The 22,770-nt window shown below is 42.0% G+C and overlaps 1 protein-coding gene across 2 annotated transcripts in view; it reads left to right on the forward strand.

Annotated features, from left to right (window-relative positions):
- The window catches only part of LOC120851655 (limbic system associated membrane protein), a 713,563-nt gene that overhangs the window by 651,993 nt on the left and 38,800 nt on the right, over positions 1–22,770 (forward strand). For both annotated transcript variants that reach the window (XM_040224602.1, XM_040224610.1), the window contains exons 4-6: positions 6,903–7,037; positions 17,034–17,154; positions 17,621–17,769. In XM_040224602.1, the coding sequence (XP_040080536.1) occupies positions 6,903–7,037; positions 17,034–17,154; positions 17,621–17,769 (405 nt within the window). The remainder of the gene's footprint in view (positions 1–6,902; positions 7,038–17,033; positions 17,155–17,620; positions 17,770–22,770) is intronic.

Raw genomic sequence — 22,770 nt, forward strand, 5'->3', positions numbered from 1 at the left:
GGAAATATAAACAGAACCCTATCACAAGCATTTTTTTTTCTAGATTTCTTGTGTTTCTCTCTTTTCTTTTCTTTTTTTAAGCATGTCTGTACAGAAAGTAATGTGCGTAAAAAAGGAAGAAGCAAAAACAGGAACAGGTATGTCCTTAGGATTTAAAAAAATGAAAACATGAAATGTACTGTAAGAACAGAAACTTGTTACAGCATTTGAAGTTACCACAGGAAACTTCAAATGGCATCATTGATTCGTGATCCTTTTTTTCTTTTCTTTTTAGAGATAGAAGTTCATAGCTGGGTTTTGCTCACCCTCTTCACTGCCCCCCTTTCTGACCACAGACTCACACAAACACCCACATACATAAATACATACACACATATATACCTGAAAGACAAATGCCACTTCTTTGCCTTTCATTAATCTATGTATATGTGTTTGTATTTACAGCCAAGGTGTTTACAGTCGCTTAGAAAATATTCCAATTTAGGTTAATAATGGGAATGGCAACCCCATTTAAAACCCATCTTCCCTTCTGTAAAAGAATGATCTACAGAGATGTGATACATATAACTCAGAATAGTGGGGAAAATGCTTCATCCATTTCCTAACATGTGAGAATCCTTGGAATATTACTTCTAAAGTCATAAAACACTCAAATTTAACAAGCTTTCTAAATTTTGTTTCCTGTATCTCAAATAAAGGTAAAAGAAAGACAGATATAATGATTATTAAGGTAGCAATCTTCTTTTTTTATTTTAAATAGTGTATTGGATGTCATACCATGGAGAATTTTCAATAGGCTTGCTGCGTTTAGTGAGCAGATATTTGGGTGTTAATGAATTTGCATGCTATTTCCTAAAAGTTAAATGGTTATATGTAAATGCATAGCCCTTTGTATGTATGCATATTGAAGGGGAGGAGGGTAGAGGAGACAGGGGAAGAAGGAAAGAAGGGGAGATAGAGAAACACCAAGGCCATGTGTTTAATTTCAAATGGCTGCTTGCTTCCAAACGCCTGGTTGACCTTGGAAATCTAAATAAATCAACATCTTGGATGTGAACTCTACAGATTTCACCAAAGCACGATCCTCTGAAGGTACTGTACTCAGAAGGTAGCACCTGGTATACTTTAATTGGCATTATTCCTGACTGACTTGCCTCTACATCAGGGAACACAGAAGGGAACATTTTCCTCCTGCCATTAGCTCGAGGCCCTTCTCTCTGACTTAGGAAGAAATATTAAAAGAACTAATATGTACAACTTGAGTAAACAGTGGCTAAGGGGCAATATGCTAATTATGTGAAGAGTTTGAAAGGTACATTCACTGAGGAGGACAAGAAGTTATTTAGCCTGGTAGCTGAATATTGCCAGGAGACACAAAAGCACAGCAAGCAAAGGGAGATTTAAACTAAACGCCAGATCCCAGAATAAATATAACACTCGGCAATGTGAGCAAGCTTGTGGAAATAGGTTGAGATGTTTAAAATACCAAAATACTGAAATTTGCATTTCAAGTAAACATTTATACAAGGGCTGAAATGATAGGAATGAGAAGGGCCCATATTACACTATGGCTAATATGTGGAGAAGGAAATGGCAACCCACTCCAGTATTCTTGCCTGGAGAATCCCAGGGACGGGGGAGCCTGGTGGGCTGCCGTCTATGGGGTCGCACAGAGTCGGACACGACTGAAGCGACTTAGCAGCAGCAGCAGCAGCAGCATGGCGAATATGAGTAGGGCCCATATTCCACCAGAAAATTTACCAACAGGTGGAGTGGCAGACTCTGGTCTAAGAGTCTTCTTTTCAGAGAGTAGAGGCAGATGATGACAGGACCCCTGGGTTGAGAGCAGCTAGTCTGCCGAAACTGAAAGAATGGGAAAATAGGTGCCCTGAGAGGTACAGACACATGGGGGCCAAGGGAGGGGAACAAGATCTGAGTGCATTTTAAAATTCTGCGACTTAAGATAAATGTGTTGTAGTCCATGCCTTGAAACAAGAAACTGCAGTTGGTCAGATGAAAAAAATGGCATTGTGCCCATTTCTACCTGGGGCCTTGCACTTTCTCCTGAAATAAATACCCACAGCAGATACATCCTTAGGATACTACCAGAGATGCCCCATCCAGCGTTTCAACAGCACAGTACTCAGCACACCCATCCTTCCCCAGTGAAACTGTTCTTTGTTAGCATCATTAAAAGGGAGTGAATGTACACATCAGCTTCTGTCACAGAAAGAACAGAAGGTATGGAAATTACCTCCCAATAGTTGGTTCCCATAAGCAAGATGATGTGTTGAATCTGACCCTAGTTTCTGCTGTTGTTTCCTCTTTCAGTTAAGCTAACTCAACGAATGTTTATTGAGTAACTAGTCTGTGTTATGGAGAAGGTAATGGCACCCCACTCCAGTACTCTTGCCTGGCAAATCCCATGGACAGAGGAGCCTGGTAGGCTGTAGTCCATGGGATCGCTGAGAGTCGGAAACGACTGAGTGACTTCACTTTCACTTTTCCCTTTCATGCATTGGAGAAGGAAATGGCAACCCACTCCATTGTTCTTGCCTGGAGAATCCCAGGGACAGCGGAGCCTGGTGGGCTGCCTTCCGTGGAATCGCACAGAGTCGGACACGACTGAAGCGACTTAGCAGCAGCAGCAGCAGTCTGTGTTAGACCCCGTGCTGTGCATGGGGATATTGCAAGACACAGTCTCCAAGGAATTTATAGTCTGGTTCTTTGACTTTCTAGCAACTGAAAAACAGCCCATTTCCCCTCAAATCACAGTGGATTAATGAGAAATGATCAAATGAGAGATTGTGTGTTGTAGGCATAGTGTCCTGTGGGTACAAGAGAAATAGACTAGCAAAAAGTGGCAGGATAAGAGGTCCCACTGAAGGATCCAAGAGATAAAGGAAGAATGACAAGAAGGGCCCAGAGATATTGTTTGATATTTTAAATTTTTGTCAAGATTGTTGAATGAGGGAAGACCATCTAGTTTCTCTTAACTATATTTGGTTAGCGTCTTGAGAATCCCCTGCTCTGATGGACCAGCTGTGCACAGTGTGTGCCAGAGAGACAGGAGGCCTTCAGAGCGTAGGAGAGCTAGCATGGGAGAAACAAAATGACCCTTCTGCCTTATGGGTAGGACATTCAAAGGAAAACTCCCCCTTTATCCTGAGGTAGTACTGGGTGAATTCTTCCTAAACACATCAGATTGAAAATTCATCCCATGAAGATTTGGTTTATTATCTGCTTATCATGGCTTCTCAGGTAGCTCAAAAGGTAAAGAATCTGCCTGCAATGTGGGAGACATAGGTTCAATCCCTGAGTCGGGAAGATCCCTGGAGAAGGAAATGGCAACCCACTCCAGTATTCTTGCCTGGAGAATTCTATGGACAGAGGAGCTTGGCAGGCTACAGTCCATGGAGTTGCAAAGAGTCAGACACAACTCAGTGACTAACATACTATCAGGAAAAAATGAGATGATGAATACCTACATTGGTATTCATGTGAGAATCCTAGATGCCAAATCCAATAAATGTTACTTTATATTCTTCTAATTCATTGCAGTGTTTACTCTCACAGGTGACATCTTCCCAAATGGACAGGGCTTTGGTTGTTGCTAAAAATCATCTTTCTCATGCCTGGAACTGGTTTATACCTTTCAGAAATTCAAAATGCAAGATCAGTTCAGTTGCTCAGTCATGTCCAACTCTTTGTGACCCCATGGACTGCAGCACACCAGGCCTCCCTGTCCATCACCAGCTCCTGGAGTTTACTCAAACTCATGTCCATTGAGTTGGTGATGCCATCCAACCATCTCATCCTCTGTCATCCCCTTCTCCTCCCACCTTCAATCTTTCCCAGCATCAGGGTCTTTGCAAATGAGTCAGTTCTTCGCATCAGGTGGCCAAAGTATTGAAGTTTTAGCTTCAACATCAGTCCTTCCAATGAACATTCAGGACTGATTTCCTTTAGAATGGACTGGTTGGATCTCCTTGCAGTCCAAGGGACTCTCAAGAGTCTTCTCCAACACCACAGTTCAAAAGCATCAATTCTTCGGCACTCAGCTTTCTTTATAGTCCAACTCCCACATCCATACATGACTACTTGAAAGAAAAATGCAAGATAGGGATTCATTGCTTAGCATTTCTAGTTATTTTATGGGATGGGAAAAGAATTCAGTGTTGTTGGCCATTTATAAGAAAACTATAGTCCTTTTCTCTTTCTTCTACTAACAACTCTATACCTAGGAATGAAGTTGATGGATGTGGAAGCAGAGGAGGGCAAAAATCCCAAACTATTCTGAACTCATCTTTAATTCTTTTTTCATTATAATCCACCATTACTCTCAAAATCAATAATGCTGTCTTTACTGTAAATCCCACTTTTGCACTCCAGATTTTTAATGAGCTTTGTCCTATTTTAGTCTGCAGTTGTCAGTGTTGCCATTTGTCTTTAGAGTATTTATATTTAGCTCGAAGATTCTTAGCATCACTTAGTTGGCATGACTCTAAGTTCATGGTTGCAAGGATGCTGGAAAGATCTTTTTGTCTCCTCCAAGCCCAAATTCTTCCCTGCTAATCCAGTAAAGTAGATTGTTACCCTTTCCAAGATTTCTGTTTCCTTTCTTACCACATTCAACTTCTGTGGCATGAGAAGTCAGATCTGACTCCTTGCATGAGTGTGGAGAAGAAACAGGTGAAAACAAAAGGAAGAAAAAAATAGCATTTTATAAATGCAGTAAGTCTCCTATATACAAACCTTCAAGTTGCAAACTTTCAAAGATGTGAATGTGCCCTTGCATGTCTAGTCACATAAGGCATGAGTGAAATTGCAGCTTGCCCTTCATCTCCTATTGCTGATGACTCTTCAACTCCTATCTCTCATCTTCTCTTCCTCCTCCAGTCAGTAACTCTTCTTGCCTGTAGTACTGTACTTTTCAAGATACTGTACTATAAGATTAAAAATGTTTTCTTTATTTCTGTTTGTTTTTATGTATTATTTGTGTGAAAAGTATTATAAACACATTACATTACATTACTATATAGGTGATTGTGTTAGTTGGGTACCTAGGCTAACTTTGTTGAACTTATGGACAAATTGGCCTTAGGAACATGCTCTTGGAATGGAACTTGTTCCTATGCATACTGTAATATGCAGCTACATGTTGTCGTTTAGCTACCAAGTTGTGTATGACTCTTTGACCCCATGGTCTGTAGCCCGCCAAGCTCCCCTGTCCATGGGATTTCTCAGGCAAGAATATTGGCATGGGTTGCCATATCCTTCTCCAGGGGATCTTCCCACCCAAGGATGTAACTCATGTCTCCTGAATTGGCAGGCAGATACTTTGCCACTGAGCCGCCAGGGAAGCCCATATGCAGCTAGGCACTTACAGACTAATTCTATAAAATTCTCAGTAGAAGCATGTACTTGATAATGTGCAGGACTCAAACCAAATTATTAAACTATTGCCTTTTTGTTCCTGGGATTGCAAAGTTTCCTCAAAACTAGTGATAGTGACAATTAACAGAAGACGTGAAACCTAAGAGAATTCCTGACAGCTGTGTTAAAGGATGTTATCAAAGAGGCACTAGCTTCTATTTGGAACCTAGTTAACAGAGTTAGCTGACATATTTAGACAGTGCATTTGTCTCTCTGCTGGCTGGCTGTTATGTTGATTTGGCCTTCAGAGAATTTCCAGAAAAGGAAAGCAGCTTGTAGTATCTGAACAGAGCTATTATTTGATACTGTTTAGTGTAGAAGGACCAGGAGCAGGTTCTCCTCACAGTGGCAGGACTGTGTCCTCTAGGACCCTCCCAGCTACTCTGTTCTAATGCAACAGCAGTGGCTTTGGTAACTTGACGGGGATGGAAGCTGAATTTAGCTGCAGTCTGTAGGACTTTCTGGCCAAACTCTTTCCTACTCAATCCCCATTCCTCTTCACCTTCTCTCTTGCCTTTTTCTCTTCCTCCCCCTCCATGTCTCACCCCTGCACCTACAGAAAGAAAGTAATTTAATCAACAAACCTGACTATCTTGAGATTTCTTTATAAAAATGGACACATCCAGCTTTGTGCAGCTTTCCAAAATGGGCCTCCAGACCCCTGCTTCCAATGAATTAGGCCAGTGATATTTAGCTCCCTAGCCAACCCCACCCCACCATGTGACAAAATGAGCCATCAGCAGCACATTCTCATGGATCTGGTCCATGCCCTGAAAGTCTCATGGATGATGTAGTTTGGTACTGAAGAAAGAAGCCATAACTACAACACAGGATTTCGGACATGACCTTTGTGAATAGAATTCCACGTAAGCTGGGAGAGAAGACTGACAGCTTCTCAAAAGGAAGCAGCTTGTCCTAAAAACAACTTTAGTGGAAAGTGTGATTTGCAATGCGGTCTAATGGATGATTCAGCCCTTTGGGGCTGCCCCTCTGAGCCCTTTACAACTGGCATGCCCCTCCCCACAATTCCCACTTTGCTCTAAGCCTTTAACCAGTGACTGATGAGTGTGATGTATAAACATTCCAGTTTCTTGACTCTTGATGGGGACAACTTGGAACTTGGCTCCATGCTGTGCCCAGAGCTCCCTGGGGGACTGAGCCAGGTTGCCCACTATGAAACAAGACTTGACATTGGCATTGCTCCCTGGCTTGGCTCCTTTCTCTCTCAGATCCCATTTCCCCACTCCCCTACCAGTTTTTCCTGAGAACACTGCCTCCTTGATCATTTTCACATGACTTTTTGTCTTGAGGTCTGCATCCATAGAGCCTGACCTCAGACAAAGAACACTATCAAATTATTGAAAAGCCATGTGGATTTATTGCTTCTAAAAAGGAAAAAAAAAAAAAAAAGGTGATCTGCTGCATATTTTAAACTTAAAAAAATCATGCAAACCTCTGTTTTTCAGGAAGAGAATTTGAAGGAGAAGAAGAATATCTGGAGATCCTCGGCATCACCAGGGAGCAGTCAGGCAAATACGAGTGCAAAGCTGCCAATGAGGTCTCCTCGGCGGATGTCAAACAAGTCAAGGTCACTGTGAACTGTGAGTATGGCAGGAGCTGGCAGAAGCCATGTGCCCAGGGCCCGCCTCCACCTCCCGTGAGTTCTACAGATCCTGTTAGCAAGAGAACATTGCATTCCAAGCAGATGCTCCTCTGGTCAGGGATGCACATTTGTACATTGGACATATCCAAGGGCAGGACTTGGCCTTTGAATTTGATAAATCAACTGTACCAATTCTAAATATAACCCATAATGCATTTAACAATACACTCTGTCTTTTACTTGGACTATAGAATTAAGAAAACATGATCAGATAGCACTAGCAGTTCAGGCAATCACTCTTCTGGTCTTTGTGAAGACCAAGGTCACACCACTTTGGCAAAAACAACAATTCATATCTGCTTTAGCTGGAATTTCCATCTTAATGGATTGTTTGTCAGAAGAGAATAATTCAAGATCATATTTTATCCTCGGCCATTGAGCTAATTGGCCTTGGGAACAAACTTAAGCCACCATGGTCAGATACCATTTGTCCCTGATGGCGACAGGGAATACCTGATAGGTTAATATTGGTTATGTATTTGTCCCCAAGTATGGGCAGATTAGAAAGGAAGATTTCAGTAAGATGCATGGGTAAGTGGGCATACTTTGAACTTCTCAGATGAAAGGATCCTTAGATGTAGTTCAAAAGAGAAGAGGGGGAGGCAGGGGCAGATCCACAGGCTGTGTGTCACCCAGCAAAAGAATAAAGAGAATTCGTTTACCCTGTTCAGCGAGGAGTGACTCCCCATGTCATTTAAGTTCCACATCACATAATTGTGGCTAGTGACAGGGACAAAAGTGTGTCCTGACAGTTCTTCTCTCCTGTGTGTTTAACACATACACACACACAAGTACATACTCCACACAGACACATATGCACAGATGACATATATACACACATGCCCAAAAGCACACAGTCACACATGCATAGACATCTTAACCCATATTTGAAAATACGCTTTGGACGGTGATAAGGTATTTTCCACCATCTTAAGCCTTCCATGCAATTGACCTAGGTGCTGCTGGTTCTGTATGAAGTGCCTAGACAGGTAGATACCAGTGACTCTGATTCAGGGTTTGAAACACTAAAGCCCAAGGAGGTGTAATTGCCTTTCCAAAGTGACCCAGAAAGTAAGGGTGAGAAAAGGGATTCAGACTCCAGTCTGTGATTCTAAAGCCCATGCCTTTCCATAGGAGAAAGAGGAACAGGTATTTTCAACTCTTAGTATGTACTAAGGGATTTATATTTGAGCTTTAATCCTCACAACAAACTCATAGGATAACCATCCTTAGTCTGATTTTAAAAATTTGGAAACAGAGGCATAGAGAACCAAGGAAACTTGCCTTAGGTGACCTGGTCTATTCTGGGCTGCGCTCTTTCCCATGGCCTTGCTCCAGCCTGACAGCCTTCTGAAACAGAAAGCGAAATCCCCTTCACACCAGACTTCGATGGATCTACAGATACAATGCCGCTGTATCATCTATGGCACTCATTTCCAAGAAGCAAGGGGCTGCGTTTGATAAGGTCCAAAGTGTTTTTATCCTGTCACTGTCTGTGATTATTTTTTAAGTAATAGAGATTTGAAATGCCAGTATTACTATTCTTTTCCAGTCCTGGGTGTGTTTCAAAGACACATTAATGATCTCAATGTTATAAAATGCTTTAGGACCTTTTTTTCACATGAAAGGCAATTTCTCTGGTGTTGATATAAGTTTATAATTAGGTTAGCTAGCTTCTTTTATGTACACACAGCCATGCCGTCCTCTTCCACCTCTTCTCTGACTTTCGGAGTTAAGATTTTATTTTCTCTTAATTGACCTTCATCTTAATTAGATTTCGGAAAGTCCAATCATGGAGTACATTGAAAATATTTATGCTTCCATTGTGTGAAACATCAAAGCGGTCGGCGTTGCAGATGGTTCCCTAGATCAAAGTCAGCCGCCTGGGTCCTATTATTATTAGTGCAATTAGTCTGACACTGCTCCTTCTTGACTGTCCCTGAAGTGTAACTTAGAACAGAAGAAAATACTGATAATTTTCAAGAAAAGCCTTTTATAAAAATGTGAGCTTTTCCAAATGATGAGTGAACCACAGAAGAATATGTACAGAGCCTCGAGATGCTAAAAAGACATGTCATAAGAAATTACACAGAAAACTAAAATGAGCTTAGTCAGCCAGTCTGTCCTAAACAGCAGCACCTAACATATGCTTTATAAAAATTGCTCAGTAAATGTTTACTGAATGAATAGGTGACCCACACGCTCACAGGTAAATTCTACTCTCTCTTAACATTTCTCCAGACTCTGCACATTGCTATTGGTCACAAATCAAGAAGCATATTCTAAGTCAGTGTCCTTTGGAAACACCTTATTACCAGCACTTCATTAAGCTGTGTTTATATTATATTAAAACAACTAGGCACTGTTCCTGTTGTCCTGTTCAAACAGTTCACCCTACTTAAATGCACTTGTATTAAGAAGATGAAGTCTCCAAGATGAAATTACAGTTTGAGATCTGGTTAGCAAAATTCATCGAAACTGACAAATTTCCAGCATCACCTCCATCACCTCATATAAGCCTGCCTACCCAGGTGGCTAGGCGGTAAAAGGATCCGCCTACCAGTGCAGGAGATGCGGGTTCGGTCCTTGGGTCAGGAAGATCTCCTGGAGGAGGAAATGGCAGCCCACTCCAGCATGCTTGCCTAGAGAATCCCAAGGACAGAGGAGCCTGGTGGGCACAGTCCACAATCGCAAAGGGCTGGCCACGGCTGAGCACGAGTGGTGGTTGTACTGTGAAAATGGCCTTTTCTTTAAGCTGATTCCACTTCCGTTTCAAGGCACAAGGTTTGCAATTAGGTCAGGGGAGCAGAATGACTAAGAGAATTAATGCCTGAATAGATCATCATAATGAAACTGATTCAGAGTACCACTTAAAAAAAAAAAAATCCCAGTGCTGGTAATTTTTTCCTACTTGCAACTCATTGATTCATTTACTCAGTTGCCAACAGATATTTGTTGCAGGGCACTGAAAGCTAGAGCAGTAAACAAGAGAGACAAAACAGTTCCTCTGTTTAGTTCACAAGCTGGATCTTACAGTCTCTCCTTTTTATTCCTCTTGGATAATCCAGGGCTTCCCTGCTAGCTCAAAGGTTAAAGCATCTGCCTCCAATGCAGGAGACCCAGGTTCAGTCCCTGGGTCGGGAAGACCCCCTGGAGAAGGAAATGGTAACCCACTCCAGTATCCTTGCCTGGAGAATCCCATGGACAGAGAAGCCTGGTGGGCTACAGTCCACAAGGTCGCACAGAGTCAGACACGACTGAGCGACTTCACTGGATAATCCTTCTCCACAGTTGATCTACAACACTGTGCACAGCCATTTGCATTAGACATGCAAAATCTATTTTCTAAGTGGTAGGAGGTCCCAGAATTTACAGAAGCTAAATTATTGACCTGAAATCTCTTCAACTAAATAAACTTAGTAAAATTTCATTCAGTAGGCAAGACTTCTATTTTCTCATATCTTAGAATTTGGCTACCAATTTCATCCAGATACCAACCCTAGGGACAACTGTCCTCCATTTACCAGTTCTAGGTGTAAGTCCTCAATTTCAGTTCTCACGGAGAGTTAAAAGTAGCTACTCATGGGTTTGTCTTATCCTAGTACCCAGTATCCCAAGCATAATGCCTAGTGCATAATAAGTGTTCAGCAATTGCTGCTGCTGCTGCTAAGTCACTTCAGTTTGTCTGACTCTGTGTGACCCCATAGACCACAGCCCACCAGGCTCCCCCGTCCCTGGGATTCTCCAGGCAAGAACAATGGAGTGGGCTGCCAGAGAGCTGAATTTTATTTGGAGTCTTCTTATACTGGATGCTTTACTTATTCTTGGAGAACTTTTTCTCAAGATCTGCCCCCAGCTGTCAGGCCTGCTGCCGAACCCATTGAGCAGCTAATATTCCTGCCTGCAGCTTTTCCACGGCTACCTCTCCAACTACGATCACACTGTCACTCTGTTACTTCTATTTTCTTCTTTTCTCCCTTTGAACTCAGCTCTACCTGCACTCTGGTGTCCAGAGCTAACCAACCCAACCAGGTGCTGTGGGACACGGGACCTTGGTGTTTCTAAAGCTCACCCTTACATTCAATAGCCATGTATTAAAGGAAGCGAGGTTACCTACCATATTTTCCACAACTGTGACTGGGGACATCCTTTGTCTCCAGATAATGTATCTGTATTTTAACTGAACTCTTCAATACTTTGATTCATCATCTAATGATAAATGTTGAGGAAAATAACTGCTCAATATGGAACTAGACTGGCTACCTTCTCTAAAACTTCATGGCTACACCTCTCTATTCTCCTTGACAACCTGCAGTTTACTCTTGTGTTGGGATGATGTCAGTAAAGTGAAAGTGAAAGTGAAGTTGCTCAGTCATGTCCGACTCTTTGCCACCCCATGGACTGTAGTCCACCAGGATCCTCAGTCCATGGGATTCTCCAGGCAAGAATACTGGAGTGGGTTACCATTTCCTTCTCCAGGGAATCTTCCCGACCCAGGGATCGAACCCGTGTCTCCCGCATCGTAGGCAGATGCTTTATCATCTGAGCCGCCAGGGAACACACATCCTAATGTCCATGAATCTATTATGGGATTGTCAGATAAACTATTCAGTAAGGATTGAGAGTACTGCAATTTTCTACTGTAACTTTGCAATGTGAGCAATAACCATCATTTCCTGCCTACCTCCAGAGTACCAAGACTCTATTGGAGATTTTGTACGACTCACTGTAATCACCTCACCAACAGTGGCCAACCAAGGAGGAGTGTATGGGACCTGGCCTGCCTCCACAAAAGGAGTAATGACCTACTTTATCACTGACAGTTTTTGGTATATTTGGTTTAGTATTGCTGGTACATGGTGATTTAAAAAAAAAAAAAAAGACAACTTTTAGTTTTATTATTTTTAAATTCTCTGAAAACAATGACTCTCTTATTGCCGATGTTCTCTGCCCCCCACCCAGTTGGCCCACCATCACACATTAACCCAGGGGGATAATCAAATCATCCCATGCAGAGGACAAAAACAGAGCTCAGAAAATGTCAGCATTGTCTGCCACAAGACCAAAGAACCTGTGAGTGGTAGAGATGGGACTCTGCCCAGGTCTAACTCCAAAGCCCTCTTTCCTTCCAAGATATCATGTGAGAAATAGTAAAAAATAATAATAATAAATGTAATCTCTTCAGGTGATAAATATGCTCTGATATATGAGACTTCATTTGGTCTTTTCATCAAACCTGTGAGACAGGTAGGAAGGTCTTATTATCTACATTCAAAGGTGAGAGACTCTAAGAAGTTAATGTGTCACCCTCAAGAGGCAACAACCTAAGTGCAGAAGCAGCAACTGAGCCCACAAATCCTGATTCCTAATGTGGGTTTATATCCACTGTCCCAGTGTATGTTGTGCCATTTTGGCTGCCTTATGATAGCTGAAATATGTAACATTTACCTTTTAAGCTACCAGCATTCCGAAATGGGGTTCTTCTGTATTAGGAGTTAATTTCTCTCCAAAGGAACTCATTCAAATGGAAATACAGAGAAGTTCAGAGCATGGGCTTCCGAACATGAGTTCAAATATATACTCCATCAAATGCTGGTTGTGTGAATTTGCACAATTAACTAACCCTCTGCAGACCTGCCTTCTCACTCATAATATAGGGTTAATAATCCTTACTTCTAGGGCTACTATTTAGATGAAAAGAATAAATGAAGCCTAGGGGAGTGCTGACACCTGATAAATGTCTATAAATTGAGTCTTTTATTAAGAATTCTGCTCCTTTATACTATTACTCCAAACACTGGGGAGATTAAATGAGTGATATTCTGTTTGCTAGGCCACGATAATTGTTATCACGTTCATTCTAGTAGAAAGAGTCTTGTTGATGGTGATATAAGAAGAAAGCCCTTATTAATATTTTCAGAACCCAAAATTTTAAAGTAATAACCAGAAGAGACCTCTGACAATTGTAAACTATTGCAAAGTCATGTAAAGAATAACTATGGGCCTCTGTGCAGCATTTTTATTAAGCCACATTTTAATTATAACTGTATTTTGAGTGAGGACATCTATTATTTTAACCATACTAGACATGCCACGATATGATTTGTAATACCTTTCTTAGCCTCACCTATACAAAGTTCATTACAAATGAATTTTGAAATATTCATTCCAATAAGCTATGGAATGGAACAGACCTGCACCATTGTGTCATTTGAGAAATACTAGAAGTAATGAACTATTCATACATTTATCATTCTCTGTGACTACACCTTGGTATGAGAAACTTCCTAGATGTTCAAGGAGAAGAACAAGTGTTTGGCCTTTATAACTGACCAGTTAATCCTGTCCCAAGATCAATGCATTTAAAAGTATTCAACCCTAGTTCAACACCACCCTCACCATGCTGGCATCTCTGAGGAGCTAATACATAGCTTAAGTGTGTGTGTGTGTGTGTGTGTGTGTGTGTGTGTGTGTGTGTGTGTGTGTGTATGTGTGCTAAGTCACTGCAGTTGTGTCTGATTCTATGTGATCCTATGGACTGTAGCTTGCCAGGGTCCTGTGTGTGTGTGTGTGCGTGTGTGTGTGTGTGTGTGTACGTGTGCTAAGTCACTGCAGTTGTGTCTGATTCTATGTGATCCTATGGACTACAGCTTGGCAGGGTCCTCTGTCCCTGGGATTCTCCAGGCGAGAATACTGGAGTTGTTTGTCATTCCCTTCTTCAGGGGATTTTCCCGACCCAGGGATTGAACCTGTGTCTCATGTCTCCAGCATTAGCAGGAAGGTTCTTTACCACTAGCCCATCTGGGAAGCCCAATAAATAGCTTACTACTTAGCTATTCAGGTTCTGAGAAATTAGTAAAAGAGACATACAGGAGGCCCAATTGCACCTATTGTGAGAAATCAACATGGTTAGAGGTAGTAACTTGGCGTGCCCCATCTACCTCTCCAGATATGGCAGCCCTGGACCAGGACAGGCCTGCCCACATGAGAGCAGGAAGGAGAGAGCCTATGTAAGACATCAGTCTGGAAAAGCAGAGAACCTCTGATCCCCACCAGAGGTTTGGTCCCAGAAAAAAGAAAGAAGAGAGATGAAGCAAACAGACCGAGTTTGTTCTTCCCTAATTTTTCTGGTAGAAAAATCACCCCCTGGGTTCCAGAGCAAGGAGGTTTACTAAGTAAGCTCCCACCCACCACACGGAAGGAAACATCCAGAGTGAGGAAGAACGTTTCTGTAAAACTGTACAGCTAGGACTTGTATGACTTGTATGAGGGCTGGAAGACCTCCACCATGGACTATTAATATGTTGAGGTGCTCCAACTATGAGCTCCAGGGTGGAGGCGATGGAAAACATGGAGTCTAGCCCAGGTTGGGGCTGGTCATCACACTGTTAACCAGGTAGCTCCAGAAACTCACAGACACTGGTGAAAACTCATTTTACAAATTGAGAAGTTAAACAAACCCATAGACTCACAAACAAGATCAGCCCTCTGCTCAACATTCTACAGATTGTAGGGTTATTAGCAATGTAAGAGCCTAACCTAATACAGCAAAATGGTGAAGATGGGGAACTGACATTATTCAGTGTATGGCATCACGTGGATACTCAGGTTGGAAACTTGGGTGTTATCTTTGATACTCTTCCCTCACCGTTCACATCTAATCTTGTCCGTTCTGTAGCCCATATCTTCCGTCTCAAATCTGTCCTGTTCATTCCTTTCCATCCCCTTTATCACAAACCTAGTGCAAGCTATCTCTGGGTTCCTTCTTTAATCTCCAAATGATCCCCCCTGCGTCTGGTTCCAGCATGTTTAGATGACGATATTGCAACAGTGGGACTCTAGACAAAGTAATGAGCTCTCTTAATGCTAAAGGACAGAGACTAAATTTGAGCTCAGATCTGTCAAACTTTAATTCCAAGCTCTTAATTTTTACTCAATGCCCCATCTCTGTACAAATACCTCCCTCATACAACTACCTCTAATCATTACATTAACCTCTGAACTCAAGTGCTCTAACAATTGACATAACCAATTAGAGAATGAAAGAATTTTAAAAGGAACCTTGGTGATCATTTTAAACTAATTTCTTATTTGAAAATATGAGAAAGAAAAAGCTCGAAGGGGTACAGACATTTGACCAGGCCACAGCTCTGGTTAAGAGTCAAAATTAGACCTCCAGTTTCTATTTCTGGTTACTAATCCTGACCCCCCAACCCATATATTAGATAAATGAGTTACGATTTTGAAATTAGCAATTTAAGGATTAAAGGTATGAAAATACACGTGGGTTATCATACTACCCATTTGTGATGAATAGGCTGTTTGGGTTAGAACTGGCCTTTTTTTCCCAAGTTGAAGAAATACTCTATAGATCTCTAATGTGTGGTTCCTTCATTTTATAAATAATAAAACCAAGGCTCAGAAAGATAGTGTGTGATGGGAAGTCCACACAACCAAACAGAGACTAAATTCCAGCAAGCCTAGGTTCTAGTCCAGGGTTCTTTCCACTCTCCATGTTGCCTCTCTGTGTCTCTACAGAAATGAGGAGATCAATCTAAAACAGAACAACAACCCCTCCCTCTCTGGCACGTGTTTACGCATGGGCTGGCCATGCTCTCCAGGTGTACTCTAACACCTCCTCTCTCTGACAGTAATTTAAAGACACCCAAGCTCATGTGAAAATGAAATGGGGGAGAAAATTGCAGACTAACCTGATGCTTTTGTACATCTTTTTAAACTAAAAGAATCCAGATATTCTAGAGGCAGAAAACTTGGAAAATAGTTTTTGATTATGAAGATAAAACCCTGAAAAAAAGTGAGCTGAACCAGGTGCTAAAGAGCAGAGATGAATTCAATGATTTTTTAATACTGAAGTTCACTTCACTAATTTACCTAAATAAGGTTTTTCGTCTGTAAAATATAAACAGGTGGTTTGGGTCTATTTTATCCATGTACACACAGCCAAGTTGCCATTTTCTGGCAAATGACCTTTGGACAGAAGTCTTTTTCTCCTTGACAAGTCCATAAATTGCGCACACACACAGCATCCTCAAGCCTAGAGCTTAAGTTTACCCTTGTGGCTGAGTCCTGTGATCCTGTAAACCCTTGTTCCACTTTCCATGGGATTGCTTGAGAGAATCATGGAAAATTAGAATGTATTTCTGAGCTCATTTCAAGGCTGTCACAGTTTTGTGAGCCCAGTACTAAGCAGAAAAAATCAAGTGTGCAATAGCCAAAGAGAGAAGAAGATGGAACCTCAGGAGCATATTCATGTACCATGATAGACTTCACAGTGCACTCTCACTCATAAAAGCAAAACTGACCTGGAGAATGGAAATAATGGAACACAGAGGAGGGAAAACAGTACAGCAATTATTTAACATCAGTTTGTTTTTCTGAATTCTTGCAATGGTATCAGGCTAAGCCTGAGCTAAAAGGACTTTAGTGCTCTGTGATTTTCATCAGATTGCTTACTACCATCTCTGAAGGTAACAATAATAATGATGATGCTGATGAAGGTGAAAAAGAAAAAAGCTCAGATTACACATTTCAAATCCCAAGTCCTTTAGTATCACCACTTAATGTACAAAAAGAAAAGAAAAAACTATGTAAATATGATAACCTGTGATTGGAATAACGGATGATCTATTGGAAGAGAAAAAGAAATCCTAGACTTCATTTCCATAAAACCCTTTTCAGTGTCACATTTAAATAAAGCAAGTCTACAGTTCCATTGATCTCTTATTTTCATTTAGTTTTCTAGTGATCAATCCCATTCAGCCAATCACATCATTCACATAAATGGAGCTTTAAGACGGTTTTTGTCCTGCTCCTCTGCAGTCACACTATTCTTTCTAATTCCTCCTGGTGTGGAAATTCTGGCGCACCATCCAAAGCTCATGTAAACTAAACTGTGTGTCTGTCCTTCCTATAGATCCTCCCACTATCACGGAATCCAAGAGCAACGAAGCCACCACCGGCCGAAAAGCTTCCCTCAAATGCGAAGCCTCGGCAGTGCCTGCGCCTGACTTTGAGTGGTACCGAGATGACACCAGGTTTGTTCCCAGTCTGCTGTGCCCCCCCGGGTCTCACCTGCTCAGCAAAGGAAACCAGAAGCCTTGATGAAACACCCACCCTAGCCGTAATTACTAGGCCTTTCCAATTAGACCATTCCTTTTCCAAGGCTTTTTACCTGGTGCTTTGGGACTGTAGTTCTTAGACTCCAGCCCCAAAGCATGCAGGTTACATGCACAGAGTGGGCAGTTTCCACCTGCATGTCTTTCTTGCCTGGAACAGAAACCAAAGCCCAGTGAAACTCATCCATTCCCGCGCTGTCTCCATTGGTAGACTTTGGTTCTGATACTTTGGGACTGTACCATTAAAATGAGGAATTGAGCAGGATCAACAGGCTCTAACTACTTCCTTTCACTCCCTTTTCTTCAATTTAAAAGATGAAAAATAAATGGCTGCACCAAATCTTCATAGTTGTTTCTCTTTACTCTTCTGTCTTTGAACCCGTAGGATAAATAGTGCCAATGGCCTTGAGATTAAGAGCACGGAGGGCCAGTCTTCCCTGACAGTGACCAACGTCACTGAGGAGCACTATGGCAACTATACATGCGTGGCCGCCAACAACCTGGGGATGACCAACGCCAGTCTCGTCCTTTTCAGTAAGTATGCCAAAGAGGGAGCCCACTTAGGAGAACCAAGTCAAAGTTTCTCCCGTGGAAAATTTGAAAATCATTCCCTTACTATTAAATATAAACTTAGGCAAAAATCAGAGTATCACCACTGAAACAAAACCACAAGTTCTCAATCCCTATCATAAGACAAAATTTACAAATGGAATACCTGCCCTCTCTAGTCCCTGATTCACTTGTGATAACTGCCTTGTTTCTTTGTCTGATTTTTTTAGTTTTTCTTTCCTGATTGGTTAAACTGTAAGAATATTCATTGAACAAAAATCTCTCTGGTGATGGTCTCTTTAAGGAGCCTAGATGATGTAAGATCCTGGAAAGTGGATGGCCCTTTAAAAATGGCAGGCATGGGAGTGATTAAAGAAGTAGTATTCAGGGAGGATGGATAAGGTGCTGGGAGAAGGGAGAGGCTAGAAAAAGGAAGTGTATTTTTAACAACACAAGAGGTAGAGTGGAATGAATGATTAAAACATAATATAAAATCGAAAGGAGGAGAAATGGTTGCAGAAGGGTTTCAGTGTGGCAGCAAGAAACATTATTTGTCTGATAGAGTTTTTGGAAGAGAAATAGAATGATGAGAGAGAAAAGCAAAGTTTCTTCTGAAGACCAAAGAAGATCCTCAAGGCAGACTAAGGAAGGACAAGTTGTTTTAAGTTACTGGAAACAGTAATTTCATAGGAAAGCCCACCTTCTAGCCTTTCCCTTGAATAGCATGTTATAGTTAGATACCTGCCCCCTGACTTGTTGGCCTGGGAGCTATGAGCGTAGAATCAGATGCTTCCTGAAAAATAGAACTATGATGCATGAGATCAGGGAAAATGAGGACAATTAGGATAGGAAAATGTTTATCAGATTAAGTAAAACAAACCAGAGAGTTAGCACATGCTGGACCAGAGAGTTCATTTGGCCAGAGAAAGTCCAACAAATTTATTATTATTATTATTATGAAATAACAAGCTACTAGAAGCTTTGTTGTTGTTATTGTTTCCTTCATGGGCTAAATTGGAAAATTTAGAAACACTAGGGCCAGGAGAAATGTCTTCATCTTGCTTTATTCAGTTTAGATAAGCCTTCAAGGAAAAGATTTTTAAGAGAAGAAGCAATTTAAGAGTTCCCTTGAAACAGTTTTAAAGTCATTTTAAAACTGCTCAAGATCCAACTCCACTTACTAAAAAACAAACAAAACACCACCACAAACTCTTCAAAATTTGACCTTATTTTCTTATCCATAACTCCCATTGACTTCAGTCTGTACGTTTGATGGGATACAGCTGTGCTATAAATGTTGTGTCAATATGAAGTTTAAAATTCATATCCCTGTCTACTTGTCTCCAAAGACCAAACATCAGTGTTTTTGACTTAAGCTGGAGACACTGCTATCTGAAAACATTTGAGAAGACATTTATTTGTAAATGTACTTACCTGTTTCATTCCTGACATTAGCGATTCCATAAATAGAGGGGAAAGCAGCCTCAACTCTGAAACTTGAGATTCTGACAAATCTAAGGGGAGCTGATTAAGTAGAACAACATACAGTTAACAAGAGGTTTTTAGGGGGATTGGAAAAAAGAAAATGGTATAATTGGATTAGTTAGAGAAAGTGAGCAACTATAAATGGGCATAAAAGTATCTTCTTTTCCCACTCAGAAGGACTGTGCTAATGACATACTTCAAATAATAAATACAATGATACCTATAGACTGAGAAAGAGGAAGGGCAAGAAGGATAGAAAGATGGTGTAGGCTCCATGGTAGCCTATTTTACACAGGGATGAAAGAAAGCAAAAGAGGAAGAAGGGGAAAAGAATCATTTGAAGAGGAGAAAAAGAGCACAGGCTAGGTCAAAGATAATAGAGATACCGCTGGTGGTAATGAAAGGTCATCTCAAGCTCTAAAATACTGTGGTTCTGTTCACAAAAGTTCACGTAAAGGACTCCACCCAGTAAGATAAAGAAATATCAAGAATCTTATAGAATTTCTGCTTGTTAACTAAGAATCAAGAAATTGGGCAAGTGTATCATGGTCATATTGTCCTTGATGGTTTTGCAGAAGTCACCCTCATTATACATCTGAGAAGTGCACAGGGCTGTGATTAATGTGCCACTTCTGGGGGACCCTCTGCAGGGCCGCCCACTCAGGCACCTGCTCTGCACACAGGCACCTGTCCCAGCATTTGGCCTGGAATTGATTTCCCATTTGGTGGGAAGGTTAGGAGGTGTAATCCTTACGGAATAACAGATGCAAAAGGTCACTGAGCTTTGAGGTGAAAAGAAGCTATTAAAATTGCCAAACATTAGTGAATTTACAGTCCTGTTTTTTCGACCCAAGGCCCAAGCGTGACTATTTTAAGGGGAAAGCTCTGCTTTGTAGGAGGAATAGCAAGTCCACCATGCCCACCCTGCCACCCCAATTTGGGTTTGGGAGATATGTTTTTAAAGCCTTCATAGCTGGATATTTTAGGAACATGACTCTATTGTAGCCAGTTCTGCACAGGCAAAAGAAAGGTGGGGGTGGAGGAAGAGAGCACACAAGAAAAAGAAGACAAGGAAAAAAAAAAGTACGTGTGTGAACATATTACCTATTACTTAGATTCAAAGTAGACAGGTTTATTGGGAAGAAGGAAGACACTGCTGGTAGCAGTGCTTTCCCACAGAACAAGGTCAGGAAGAGAGAGATGCTTGGGAGGGCGGCCGTGGCCAGCCCCATGTGACAGACAGCATTATGTGGGCAGCAGGGTGCTCTGCTGACCCAGCCAGTCCAGAACAGACGAGGCAGCTGGTGAGCTGTGGCCAGCCAGAGGCAGCAGCAGGTAAATCTTGAGCCAGAACCCCTGAAGAGTTCACAATTATCCACCTTCACAGGATCATCAGCATATTTTCCATGTCTACCACAGTGACGTGTGCTGACTGTGTACCCAGTGTCAGTTTGCGGTCACTGATATATCCACCACACACAGACATACACTTCTTCACACTCTATTCAAATACTGACCTCCAAAGGGGTCAAAATAATTGAACCAGAGGGCAAGAATACATTGTATCCATAGTAATTTTTTCTAAGCCAATGGGATCATTCCTTTCTCATTTGTCTTGTCCTCCAGTCACTCTAGTCTTCTTGTTTATTAAGGATCCATGATACATTAGTCTGTTTAGCCAAGTAATGCCTTTGATAGCTTTGTCTTCATCCTGGGCAAAGTGTTACACTGTATCACTTTTCTGAACACATGAATCCAGCAGTACAGCATGGATGGACAAGGATTCAGCTCCTTAGCTTTTGTCAGATGTAGGAATATGCAACATATGGGTGAAGACCGGGTCTGGTGGTGCCCAGAGACATTCTATTGTCAGCATAGGTAAACTAACAGATCCCATGTATCCAAACTTGTGACTGCAAGATACCCACACAGGGAAACTATCTTGTTTCAGTGCTTACATGGAGTTATTTTTAAATAAATAAATAGGGAGGAAGAATAAGGTGATTCTATCCATAATATATATGGAGGTGATTCTATCCATAATATAGTGACTTCTTATCAAGTGAGTACGTAGGACATACTGTGCACGTGTCAAACACCTAACATGTGTGATCTCGCTTAATCATCAGGAAAGACGATTTACTTTACCAGGCGCTCACATTCCTCCATTCTACAAAGAGGTCAAATAATTAGTGCAACTAAATAAGACTTATGGGATTTAAACTCAGGTAACCTCCTTGCTTTTGAACTGTGGTGTTGGAGAAGACTCTAGAGAGTCCCTTGGACTGCAAGGAGATACAACCAGTCCATCCTAAAGGAGATCAGTCCTGGGTGTTCATTGGAAGGAATGATGCTGAAGCTGAAACTCCAATACTTTGGCCACCTCATGCGAAGAGCTGACTAATTAGAAAAGACCCTGATGCTGGGAGGGATTGGGGGCATGAGCAGAAGGGGACGACAGAGGATGAGATGGCTGGATGGTATCACTGACTCGATAGACATGAGTTTGAGTGAACTCCAGGAGTTGGTGATGGACAGGGAGGCCTGGCATGCTGCAATTCATGGGGTCACAAAGAGTCGGACACGACTGAGTGACTGAAATGAACTGAACTGAACTGAACTGAACCTCCTTCCAGAGTCCAGGCTCCAGACTAACGCATTATCTAGATGTGTATATGTAGATGCTCAGAGGGCTCAAACAAAACCTTGCGCACACCAGGAGACCTCACAGACTGAACCAGACCTGCCTTTGAGTGTTTGAGTGTCTCCTAAGGAGGTACAGGTCAGCAGTGGCCTGCCACAGGGGCATGGGCTCTGGGTGCTGCAGACTTGGGTGTGGCATAAGCCCTCTTGGAGGAGATTGCCATTAACCCCACCATAGAGCCACCAGAATTTTCACAGGAATGGGGAGACAGACTCTTGGAGGGCACAAACAAAACCTGTGCACTCCAGGACCCAGGAGAAAGGAGCAGTGACCCCACAAGAGACTGGCCCAGACTTGCCCGGGAGTGTCCAGGAGTCTCCAGTGGAGGCGTGGGTCAGTGATGGCCTGCTGCAGGGTCGGGGGCACTGAGTGGGGCAGTGCACGCATGGGACCTTTTGAAGGTCTTCATTATCTTCATTACCTCCACCATAGTTTGGTCTCAGGTCAACAACAGGGAGGGAACATAGCCCTGCTCATCAACAGAAAATTGGATTAAAGATTTACTGAGTATAGCCCTACACATCACAACAAGACCCAGTTTCCCCCACAGTCAGTCTCTCCCATCAGGAAGCTACCATAAGCCTCTTATCCTTATCCCACAGAAGGCAAATGGAATGAAAACAACAACCACAGAAAACTAATTAAGCTGATCACATGGACCACAGCCTTGTCTAACTCAATGAAACTATGAGTCATGCTGTGTAGGGCCACCCAAGACAGACGGGTCATGATGGAGAGCTCTGACAAAATATGGTCCACTGGGGATGAGAATGGCAAACCATTTCAGTATTCTTGCC

This window comes from Oryx dammah, unplaced genomic scaffold, assembly GCF_014754425.2.
Source record: "Oryx dammah isolate SB20612 unplaced genomic scaffold, SCBI_Odam_1.1 HiC_scaffold_2, whole genome shotgun sequence".
Taxonomy (NCBI): domain Eukaryota; kingdom Metazoa; phylum Chordata; class Mammalia; order Artiodactyla; family Bovidae; genus Oryx; species Oryx dammah.